The 13,216-nt window shown below is 37.1% G+C and overlaps 1 protein-coding gene across 1 annotated transcript in view; it reads left to right on the plus strand.

Moving 5' to 3' along the window:
- Positions 1 to 11,066: 11,066 nt before the first annotated feature.
- LOC121420463 (serine/threonine-protein kinase SIK3-like) overlaps positions 11,067 to 13,216 on the plus strand; it is a 30,515-nt gene continuing 28,365 nt past the window's right edge. The window contains 1 exon segment of the mRNA XM_041615109.1: positions 11,067 to 11,270. Within this exon segment, the coding sequence (XP_041471043.1) occupies positions 11,165 to 11,270 (106 nt within the window). The 5' untranslated portion in view covers positions 11,067 to 11,164.

Below are 13,216 nucleotides of genomic sequence, written 5' to 3' on the forward strand. Positions count from 1 at the left end.
TGTAATATGACCTTGGGATTTTCCCCTATACAAGTTTGATTTCACTTCTGTAAATTATGTCTGGGTGCTTTCGAAACTTGATTTCAATCACCACGTGCATTTTACATGTGGAAAAGAATTCAGTGTTATACAGTTCTTTAAACACTGTTTTTCAAGAAAAGGGTTTTGAAATAAAAGGTTATTTTTACCATACTATCGTGCAAATATGTCGATCTAGAGAGAAAACGCAAACTCAAAATTACCTTTCACTGTATATCCTGGTGATGAATATAAACAAAGTTTTAATGCACACCAAACGAAGAATGATCAGTAGACATGTCTCGATATTGCCATAGAAATGTTGGCTATATTTTGGTCTTGATTTTGTGAATGTTAACGATTTTAGGAAATAGAAATGATGTCTGAAAAGTAGAGAACAAATACTGAAAGTGGAATACATACAGCGACATGTGGAGATGGCTGCTTTCTAATTAGTTTCTTGTCTTGTATCTCCAGGCCATTCATGCTATTAGTTTGATTATGTCACATGTCAGGTATGTCCTCATTACGCTGATCATGTGATTGGCTCATTGCCATTTGGTCTACACCTGCTTTTTCTACACTGTAAAAACTGCGGTGTTAAAACTGACACCAATTGGTGTTAATAGAAGACCACATCCTGAGGTGTTAAAATTACACCCTAGAGATTAAACAACACCAAAGAGTGTAAATGTAACTACAAAAGGTGTTGTAATAACACCTATAGGTGTAAAACTAACACCGCCAATTTAACACTAGTGTAAAATAACTGGTGTGGTCCTCTATGTACACCGGTTAACACCACAGTTTTTGCTGTGTACAGTACTTTCCATCAGGTCTCATCCCCACATGGTCGATAAATCATAGTTCACTGCCAGGCTCTAGAGGGCCGTCTGCACCAGCCCGAGTTTTCAAATTAGCGCGCTATTTCTGATCCGGCAAATTATCCTGATCAGAACAATCTCGAGATTATTTGGAATGGAGATGCAATTATTGCGTTGGTTCGCTGGATTGATCTAGAGATTGCAATCCCAAGTTAACTTGGTATTATTTAGAAAAGTAGCGTTTTTTTACGAATTATCAGCAGGTGCAGACACACTTGGGATCATTTATTCACGCCGTCAGACCATGATGCATTGATGCCTCGCTCGAGCAGGAATCGCTCTACTTGCGATGGTGGAGACAGGGTTTCTTGATTCTCGAGATTAATCGCGAAGAGGGCTGATCGGGCTAAAATCTCGAGATTGAGCAAACTTCGGCTGGTGCAGGACCGCCTACTGTGTAACCATCACGATATCGCTTTGTGGGGTACAGAGTCTGGGGATCCGTTCCATGGAAGGACATGTCATGCATTTTTCAATAACCTGGGGAGTGTTTCATCAACATTTTCATCTGACAAGTTGTCAGATCTGACACCTTTCTCTGATGTTGATTGGCTGAGAGGTACTATAACTATTGTAACTGTCGGATAAAATGGGACTTGTAGGATAAAACGTCCGACAAGTCCTTTCATGAAACGCCCCCCGGACAACTCTAATTTTATCAGAGAGTAACCATAGTTACAGTGCTTCTCTGCCAATCAGAGTCAAGGAAGGATGTCAGATCTAACAACTTGTCTGACAATAACCGACAATAACCGGTGTGTTGGCTCAGTTGGTAGAGCGTCCGTCTCACAACCGAGAGGTCGGGGGTTCAAACCCGGCCGCGTCAGACCAAAAGACGTTAAAATATGGGAGTTGCTGCTACCCTGTTTGGCGTTCAACAATTAAAGGGATAGAGCCTCGTCGATCTGGCACTGCACGGTGGCTGCCGGGCCCACGATCAATTGGGCAAAGCAAATTTTCGGAGTATTTCATTTCGTGTCTATTTCGAACAATAAATTATGGATGGATAATATTGATGAAACAGTCTCAGATCTTAATACATGTAGCTGGTGCATGGCTCTGATTGGAGGAGGCCGGCAGACAGACGGTGTTGCATCCAGCCCTGGTTGCATCATCAGGGGCCTGTTTCACAAAGATTTAAGTATGACTTAGTTCGCACTTAAATGTTGACGCGTACACGATATGCAACGCGCAATCTTATTGATCAATACGCAGTAGTGCGCGTCAGCTTGGCATGATCTGACCAATGCTGTTATGCCTTTTATACTGCGTGCAACTAGACACTTGAGTGCGACTCTAAGTCATACTTAAATCTTTGTGAAACACCCCCCTGGTCCTCCTCACTCTCGCGAAGAGTTTCTTTATCTCTACCACTTCCCTATATCTGTACTAGGACTGTTTCAGTTTGAAGGTACTTAAAGGACAAGTCCACCCCACCAAAAAGTTGATTTGAAAAAAAGGAGAAAAATCCAACAAGCAAAACAAAATTTCATCAAATTCGGATGGGAAATAAGAAAGTTATGACATTTTAAAATTTCGCTTAATTTCATTAAAACAGTTACATGTATATGCACATCCTGTTTGGTATGCAAATGAGTGAACCAATGACATCATCCACTCACTATATCTTTTGTATTTTATTATATTAGATATAAATTATTCTAATGTTCTTCTCCTTGTCAAGTGAAACAAAGTTTTATTTCTCCCTGAACATGTGTAATCACCATTATTTTAACAGTTTATGGATTAGTTATGTTGGTCCTTATTGTCAAATCTGTAGAAAAATGAAATATTGTATTATTCAAACAATAAAAAAAACAAAAGAAATAGTGAGTGATGGAAATCGAGTGTATCATTTGCATATCGCTGAGTTGAGCATAGAACTGTTTTGTAAAAAATAAGCGAAACTTTGTAAAGTGTCATAACTTTCATTTTTTCGTCCGATTTTGATGAAATTTTCAGCACTATGCTAGTTTGATTTTTCTCTATTTATTCAAATCAACAATTTTCTGGGGTGGACTTGGCCTTTAAAAAAATAAATCATTGTTCACAAAATACCAATGTAATCACATCACAGTTTCTGCTTGTTGTGTAGGAGTTGGATTGAATTGAATCCTGTCCAAATTGGAGCAATAATACCTCCTGCAAATATCTTCTTGTACCAAATCTAGGTTATCTCTCAATATACCAAAAAGATGTGATACTAAGGCTTTCTGTCCCCTGATCAAAGTTCAGTGCTTGCGAAACATAAGACGTGTTCACATGAAAGTTTGCTTAAATCACAGCCAAGAGTCAATGAGACTAAATTACTATTGCAGTTTAATGAATTAGTATCATATTATTCATCACTAATAGGATTGAATAAAATGCAAACAAAATATGCTGAATGACAAATCTGGAACAGAATATTTTTTTCTTTGATACATAATCCATGATAATATGATTCCACACATCAGTCAGTCTTAAATTTTGAGAAAAAAAAAAAATCTGATATAAAAAACTTAGCACTTGTGGATCCTTGAGACCTTGAATATTCAAATATTATTTTTTCTGACTCATAAAAGTCTACATGTAGTTTGCTGCTGCTGTAAATTTTGTATAGTCTAGTATGAACTTGTTGTGTACTAACTGTACATTGGCATGACTTGGATTTTACTCTGTCTTGCAAGAGAGATAAAAATAATTTGTAGTGATCATGCGCAGTGGTAAAATCAAAAGAAGGACACAACAAGTTTAGTTTTAATTTCTTCATTCAGTTTTCCTTTAAAGGTAAATGCTAGTTTTGGTAACGACATCAAAATGAGTTCGTGCAGAATCCAATGAAATGACCACCAAAGTGTCTGTTTGTATAAATAAAACGCATGTGCCAAGGGATTCTGGAAGAAATTGTGTAATTGCTGAGAAATCAGCAAATAAGCACAGGATTCGGGTAGGGCGTCGGGCCCGACGCTCTAAGCATTAATTATACATTGTCCCACATGCGCTTATCTGTGTTGGGGATCTTCAGTGTGAACATTTTTCAGCATAGATTTCAAGATTTCACAAAGTTCAGTTAATGTAACTGTACCAGATCTAGATCCTCGATGATATACTGACAATTAAGCCTTGTTTTACAGACTTTCTCATGAAATCAGTGTTTACTGCAACTACTGGAATTTCTCTTTAATAGACTTTTGAACCCACATATCAAGTACACAATGCATCAATGTCTCTTGGAGATGATGTGTTTCAATTTAAAAAATGAATGGATTTGTTTTTTAATATGGCTTTTTTATAATTCTTGTTAATCATCTGGGGTCCGTTTTAAGAGTTAAACTGTTGTAACTTCGCCATAATGGCAACTACCATTGCAACGGGGCTCAGCAGCCAATCAAAATCGAGGTTACCACTGTAGTTGCCATAATGGCAAAGTTACAACAGTTCTAACTCTTAATGAAACAGGCCTCTGTTCCTGATGTAGATATAGAAACCATGCAATGACAACAATATCACGTGTACATCCATGCATGAACATCAGATGAAGACAGTTATGTAATCTTTTGGCTGACAAAATAAACAGACATTGATTATTTTTGGAAAATCTGTTACAAATAGAACTTCGGCAAACACGTGATGAACAAATTTAGAATCAAGATACTGAATTAGAACTACATTATGCAATGTACAGTTTTTCTTGTCTTGTTTTACAAAGTTGATTTTAATAGCCCATAAAACATTAAATAATGTATATTTTGGTCTCCTTAGATTGGGAATTACATTTTAGCAGTGGAAACATTACGTGGGACTCGGGGGGGGGGGGGATCCCCCATCCCCATTTATAGGCAGTAAGTTGTGAAAAGTAGTCCTGAAAAAATTGTTTGCGTGATTTATATTATAACCAATTTTTTTTTTTTTTTTTGGGGGGGAATCCCCTGAGCATTACATACCCCCCCCTCCATAAGAGACCTGGAAAATCTCCAGAGGCAGTAGGTAAATTGTGAAAAGTTGCCCTGAAAAAAAATTGTATGCTGGATTTTAGATTCACAGTGTTATAACTCATTCCAAGTACTATCTTGTCACATTGTTTGATTATGTTCAACTGATAAAAGTAAATGTAAGCTTGTTGTATGTGAGCAAATGAGAGATTGAATGTCAAACATTCGTACCGTTGCACACATGATGTATCATCTAAAATGTACTGTTGCACGGCTTTTATAGGAGGTGACGTCACAATACGAATTAATTCATTGCGCTCAGTAAAAATGAAGGTGCAATACACATATAGCCTGCTGGCTCAATGCACAATGCTGCCCAAGCTCATGTGCGCTTTAAGGTATTCTGCTTTTCGCTTTCGATATTTTTGCTCCCTTTTCATATATTACTGTAGGGAAAAAATTATTTTTATTTCATATTTTTGCTAGATTCCGAGGCATTGTACAAAACAAAACGCAAATATTCCTATTTGTGTAATGGTGCGAGATTTCGCGTTCAGTGAAAGATAGAGACGCTCTATTCAACTCGGCTAACGCCTTGTTGAATAGAGCATCTTTCTTTCACCTCATGCAAAATCTTGCACCATCGCGCTCATGCTTATTCGCTATTTGTATAGTGTCCAAGATGAACTTTTCAAACAAAATTTTCATTTTCTGTACATAAACAAACAATTAGTACTTCGAAAGACCAAAAACATTTCTAGCACATTAAAGGCTGATCTGACCTCTCCAGGAGGCGAGATAGCTCAGTCGGTAGAGCGGGGGATTCGTATTCCGGTGACCCGGGTTCGATTCCCACTTGGTGCGCTAGTGCCCTTTGGTAAAGGCATTAATCCTCAGTACCAGGTCCTTCAGAGAGGACCTTAAGCCATCGGTCCTCTGGTTGCTTGCTTTCATGCTTTCTTTATAGCAATCAGGTAAAAAATCACCACCAACACCAGCAATGTCACATACAGTTCAAAGCAATACGATTGCGTATTTGATGGCACATTTTTGTAGATTACTGGTAGTTACACAATGATCACATATCAGAAGTTTTTGAGCAAACACCAAGAACATCGGTGGGTAAACATCTCTCAAGGCTCCAGAAGCAAATAGAGATCTTCATTTGAGGAGCTACTTGAAAATCAAGCAATGTTCAGATTACCAGTGTCTCCCGACTATAAGAATAGTAATCGATGGTATGATTATAATTTTTGATTGATTGCACATATTCGATCATTGCAAGAAATGATTAAAACAGCCTTATGATTATTCACTAGGCTTTGTGCTTATTGGCCCCAGTTAGAAATGACATTAATGGAATTTGGTAAATTTTTCAACATTCATCAAATGATCGCAGTTTCAGTGGTCAGTCTAAGATTAATATCAGTCCTTCACGTTTATAATTTCGTGGAGCTCAATTAATTGCTCTCCTTACTTTTTTGAGGAGCTCAATTGAGCTTCTCAGAATCGCTCTCCTTGAGGAGCTCAAATCAATACAATACATGATAAATTGTAGATTTTTCATAACATTGTACATGTAGCTGTTTAGCTATTAATAAATCTGTGGTAAAACTAGGCCCGGGTCAATACGTTTACAAAATATCGCGCTCCTGCTTAAAAAAGAAAAAAAAATACTGAGCAAAAATTTGCAAAAATTTCACATTTTTCATCTTTAAATCCATGAAATGGCCATCTATTTTCCATAATTCCTTGAAATCATTTTGATTTAGTTCAAAACTATCAGAAAAATGAAGAATATTCACCTCTTTCCCGACTCTGATTTGAATTTACACTAGGTAAATATTGTAGTCCCACATGTAGATATGGTGTTGCCATAAAAATCTACAATATTTACTGAGTTTAAAATCAAATCAAGAGTCGGGAAAGAGGTGAATATTTTTCATTTTTTGGTAGTTTCCAACTAAATCAAAATAATTTCAAAGAATTATGGAAAACAGATTCCTATTTCGTGAATATAAAGAGGTAAAATGTGAAATTTCAGCAACTTTTTGCCAAGATTTTTTTTTATGAACCGTAATTATTTGTTCTTATTTTTTTAGGAGCGGGGTAGGAGCACCGGCGTGATCTCACTCCTCAAAAATGAAGGTCTTTAATGAATAATATTTTTTTAGTTTGGCTGAAGTGAGAATCCCCCATTTAACCTTTCTCTCTGTGTCATTAATAATCTTGAATGTACATGGACATTTTCATGTTTTAAATCATGTGATATAAAAGTTGATTTAGAGCATACGAACCAATTGGTTTGTGATTTGCAACATAAGATATTGAAATCGTCGCATCTAATTGGCTATATTGGCAAAATAGTCATCAAAAATCACTAATCATTTCATGAAATTATCCCCTAAAGCTTAATGGGGTGTAAGCAGACATCTTGAGTTTGGTCACTTTAAATCGAGGAATTACATATGGCAGGGGCTTGGGGATCATGCCCCCAAATTGCTCAAAAGAACTTTCGGGCCCGTTTCACATTAAGGACTTGCAACTGTCGTAACTTTGCCATTACGGCAACTACCATGGAAACCTTGATTATGATTGTCTGCTGAGCCATGTTACCATGGTAGTTGCCATTATGGCAAAGTTACAATAGTTGTAAGTCCTTTATGAAACTGGGCCTCTGGAAAATCACTGCCTTTTTGTTCCATGAAATCTGAAAACTGTTGCAGAAAGAGTTGTGTTTAACCGCAAGTTAAGATATCAAGCGCAAGTCCGGAATATGGGTGTTTCATTGGCTGAAAATCAACCTGCACAAGTTTTTGTGACTTGCGTTTGATCGCAACTCTTTCTGCGATGGACCCCTGTAGGTATAAACCAGACATCTTGGATTTCAAAGTAAACAACGGTGAATGTTTCCATCAAACATCTCTCAAGAGAGGGATGTAAACAAATACTCCAGATCAGCTGTTTGTGGACCAAGCCACTCTCTCCAATTGTCAAGAACTGTCTGCCCCTGTATCAAAAATATACTTTACAACCACAAGATTAGCCAACCTACTCTTCAATGATCCAAATATAAAACCCCGTTTACATTCAATGTTTGAACGGATTTAACGCCAGGCAAATTTCATTGTAAGATTAGTTGCCTATTGCTTTTTAATAACTAATAGTTACTTTGTTACTTTGCCATTATTACTATCATGGAAACCAAAAACTGTGATTAGCTGCTTGGCCCTGTTAATGATAATAATATTAAATAATAAACATTTCTTGTGTAGCGCATATCACAATTATGAATAATGTCTGTATGCTCCTCCAAGGACTTGGATATTATTATATATATTTTAATACTGTTATCACAGTTACATGTAGTTCCCATAAGATTTGTAAGGTTGCCACAGTTATATCTCTTTGTGAAACAGGCTCCTACAGCATACTTGTAGAATTAAAGCTTGTTTTAAATAGGAAGACTATTCATAATCAATAGTAGCAGAGTTTCTTTTTTTTATATTTAAGGTAAAAGAAAGTTGCTGCAGCATACTCTAATAATGGTCACAATATTACAAATAATCTATATCTAGTATATTAACGTAAACTTATCTTTGTAAAATCATGGATTCTTAGCTGAAAAATCAATAATGCTGATGACAACAGAGAAAACGATATGTGGGACAGTTTATTATTAAAATTCCTTGGAAAAATACTTGATATTTGATGGAATTCCATGCTTACTTTGCTCATTTCTCCACAATTACACTTTTTTTTTCCAGAGCGATATGGCATATAAGTACTTGGGTGGTGATTTATTGGATCCTGTTTGAATTCATTTTGAGATCATTACCACAACTAGCATTTATCTTTTAAATATCAATAGTTTTGATAGCTATTACTATATACTTGTAGACCCTTATTCTGTAGTCAGGTTTTAAATTAGACCATGGTCTAACTTTGTGCTAAAATTATGGGAAGTCAAAAGTGTCAACGTTTTTATTAAGTTGTACATCTATGTTTCTTATGTTTACTGCGCTCTTTCCTGATTCATCGATGGTGAAGACAATCATCTATTATACTTCCTAGACAATTATGAATGATTTGATAGCCAAATGAGCTGAAGTATATCTCTACTGTAAGTGATTTATGTAACTATTGGTTATCCATACTTAAACCACAATTTTAAAGCTGAGTTTATTAAAGTTAAACCCGACTGTAGAATACGCGCCCCAGGCTCTAGGCCTATGTGAAACGGGATGAGTCAGTAGGCTATGTTTAATAATACATGACTCTTTTATATACATAGAGGTAGAATTTGTTGTCCAGAGTGACCATACAAACAAGGGAAATGTAACAGTAAATATTCTTTTCAACAGGCTCTCAACAAGAAACAGAAGAAATGGCCTGTTTTTTTCTCTTTGAGGCTACCTTACAGTCTGCAGGTTCGTTCAGACATGGTCCTGCAAACTTCAGCATCATCAATGAAAAATGGTGCAACATTTTTCTTCTTCCACTTTGAGCAATTTCCCTTTTTAAAAAAAAACATTTCGGTGCTAATTTTTAGACCAAAGCCTGAATTCAGACTCTGTCAACATTTTCGGTCCGAGAATACCCTGTTTTCATGAAGGAAAAGGGTCCTTCTAGAATATTTCCATGTTTATTTTATCAAACATAGAGAGAGGTGTTCCTGACCAGAAAAAGTGAAATAAAGGGATAGAAAAGGAAGAAAAAAAAAATTGTAGAGTGCAAGAAAATAGCATGACAAGAAGAGGGGTACAAGAAAATGAGAAAGATCAAACTAAGTGCTTATTCTAGACTTCTTTTGATATGGCACTATACACACAAACAAGGATCAATAATCTGGGGCACCACTAAGTTAACCTAAAATAAATGAACTTCTCCTGTCTAGGTAATTGCTACATTTATCCATTATTTTGTTTGGGTATCTTATCATTGAAATTTTCCTCAACTCCAATGGTGTCTGGCAAGGAAAGGTCGATGAACTTAAAGGTCCGGGGTACTAAAGGTGAACACACTTTTGTGTTTACAATGAAAAAAAATCTCAGAAAGATAAAGTCAACAGAGTGATCTTGATCTGCAGAACAGACCCTGAGTTTGTTTTAACAAGTATATATTGTAGTAATGTGGGTTCGTCGTGTTCTAGTGCTTCTGATTTTCACCTTTCAAACAGAGGGTCGTGGGTTCGAATCCTAGCCACGGCGTAGCTGTTCGCACCGAATCTGTAGACTAGTTTACATGTTACCGGAGTATAAATATAGGAGTGCCTTGAGCACCAAGCAAGGTGGATACGTGCACTATACAAATCCTATATAATTTATGATATTTAAAAAAAAATTCTTGTCATGGGAAGGTGAGGGGGGGGGGGTAAGGGAGGGAAGTCATATCCGTACCTGCCGTCTCATCGCCCAGGATGATACATGCATGTATAACTGATCATAATACTAGAAGAGTCATTCCACAATAAATGTGTGGTGCATAGAACATTTAAGGTAAACTGATAATTGTGTTTGTAAAGGAGCTTTCACAATTGCTCTTGCGATCGTTTGTGATCATTTGGTCAAAATGTATGTTGCACACAATCGCAGAGGTTGTAAGCAGTCGCACCACCAATTGTGAAAGGGGCTTCATGGACAGCATTTGTGTGGTATGCGATATAATAAACCAGTTCGTAGTTACTTCATGGACAATTTTGGTCAAATGACCTTTCATTTCTTTCATCATGATAGGCAGATTTCAAAGCAAGGTATTACGTAAGCTTGCCTTACATAGCAGGATGAAGAAATTAAATAGACCAAGTGACTAGAATAGCACACAAATGAACACTTAATGAAGGCATTTGTTGCATCCCTTCCTTGAATGCATATCTCAGCATGTTGCACAATGTCCTTTGCAAACTGTGAAATACCAGTCGTTCGTGGAAGCATTGTTGTTTTTTGTGGATGTAAATGAAAACGACAATTCAAAAGAATATATGAATAATCAAGACATCAAAGTTGGTGCTTATCTCATTAGATTTTAAAGCACCATGTCACTTTAGTACAAATGACCTTTTTCTGATCATGCGTAGAATCTTTTGATCATGCGCAGAAAGGAACTACGAACTGGCTTATTTTTGTCTGACTTGCAGTGTAGGATGGCAATCGTTTTCCCAGATACCATGAAGTATATACTCCTTGATGAGGAGGAAGAAGCTAGTACACCAGAGAAAAAAATAATGATGAAACCATTTACTAATTGCCTTTCCCCCATCTCCTACCGATACAGGTGGCCATTAAAATCATAGACAAGACACAATTAGAAGGCGACAACATCCAGAAGATCGTCCGCGAGGTCAAAGTAATGAAGCTTCTCAGTCACCCGCACATCATCCGTCTCTATCAAGTCATGGAGACGGATAGATACATGTACCTTGTTACGGAGTATGCCAGCGGAGGAGAAATATTTGGTGAGTAGGAAGCTTAAAGGAAAATAAAAACCTTTGGGACAAGATACATGTAGCTTGTGTGAAAACAGAAAAATTAAAGAAACGGATCAAAGGAAGTTTAAGAAAAATCAGACGAATAATGAGAAAGTTATGAGCATTTGAATATTGCGATCACTAATGCTATGGAGATCTTCCCATTGACAATGCAACAAAGATGTCTGATGTCACTTGTGAATAACTCTCCCCATATGTTTCACTTTAACTGCCTCTTTTATTACATCTATCAGTAGATGAGTTGTTAATACAGATTTTTAAAGAATACATCATGAATGAAGAGTTAATATCACCATAAGAAAAAGCGAAAAGAGATATTTTGGGGGTATTTTATAGTCGATAGAAGGGAGAGTTGTCCACATGTGACATCACACATCCTTTCTCATCATTTGTCTCAAAATTTCTATGTTCTTACCGTAAGTAACGGTGTATTAACCGCACCCCCAACTTTGGACTAAAAAAAAAAAAAAAAAATCTTACATTTACATGCATATTTGAGGTACGAAGAAACAAAATCTAAGTTTTTAAAATTTCAAAGTATCCAATTCCAGAGAGATTTAACCGTTATGCGGAAATCTACTGTTCTTGATCAATTCATCTACAAATGTTAGAAAGAAAAGAACGGTCCCGACAATTTTGGCAACTTACACACTCACTCACCTCACAGTCACAGTGTACACGCACACACACAGCACTGCCATTACATTGCAAACTTCGATACAGTACCACTCATGCCAGTACATCAAATTATGATCTGTGTCTTTCCCAGCGTAGGAGGAAGAAACATTCACATTTCTCGATCACAACCTCACAATCACTTTCAGAAATTTTATGTCTTTTTATGTCTGTTGGATACGGGATTACAGGAAGGTTCAAGAAACAAAGAAATTGACATTTTTTCCAGTTGTTTTTACGGCTTTGTGCCGTCTCTCTCGTGCGCGGGTTTACATGGTATCTTATGAAAGGCAAACAAACAGGAAGGAAAAAAAAGCTGGCGCGAAAAGGGACTTTGAATAGCGCCAGCTTAAGTCGCATTATAACCACATTACAACGCAATCTCTAAGCTCACTCAACTCTCGCTCATCGGTGACAAAATATTACCGAGTATGCTTGGCGTCTCTTTTAAATTAGCCAGGGAACTTCACTATTTTGAATCGAGAATAAAGTCAAAATTAGTGTCATGAAGGTGGGTGCATTTGTTATGGACAACATTTAATTTAGATCGTAATAATCGCTTCCCATTACCCGCGGCTCATACCCCTCTAAACGACATTGCCTGGGCGGCTACGCCCGGCCACTCGATGTGTTGTGAACTGGCAGACATCGTATATATACGGGAGGGGTTACGGCTGGCTGGCTCAGACCCGTCACCGTGTATAAACCGCACCCCCGACTTTTGCTTCTATCCCGCCGAGAAAAAGGTGCGGTTAATACACCGTTACATACGGTATTCTTTTGTTTTTCTGTTTCGACACAAGCCAATTCAATTCCCTTTAATAAACATTGAGGTGATGTATTCACAGCAAAATAACAAGAAAATGGAATCCAGAAGCCAGAAGATGAGAATGGTTCTCGTCAATTGTTCTTTGGACAAGCAGACAGGACCCTGGATGACTTCCTGTTTTCCCATCACAAAGACAACTTGATGAGATTCCAAATCTTGTGTTTTTATCTTTCTAACAAAGTCAACAAGACAAGATTTGTAAATGTGGTTTCTTTCCTTGCTAAAAAGTAAAGTCACTTTGGTAAAGACCAAGAATGTTGTCTTGGATATTAGAGTAATGAAGCTTCTCAGTCTCCCGCCTCAGATTCGTTTTCATACAACTCCCAAGAATGTTCAAGAATCTAATTGGTCCAAATCGGATCACATGATATTCAGCAAATTGCACTATGATGTCATACCAAAAGTACTA

The sequence above is a fragment of the Lytechinus variegatus genome, chromosome 8, assembly GCF_018143015.1.
Source record: "Lytechinus variegatus isolate NC3 chromosome 8, Lvar_3.0, whole genome shotgun sequence".
Taxonomy (NCBI): domain Eukaryota; kingdom Metazoa; phylum Echinodermata; class Echinoidea; order Temnopleuroida; family Toxopneustidae; genus Lytechinus; species Lytechinus variegatus.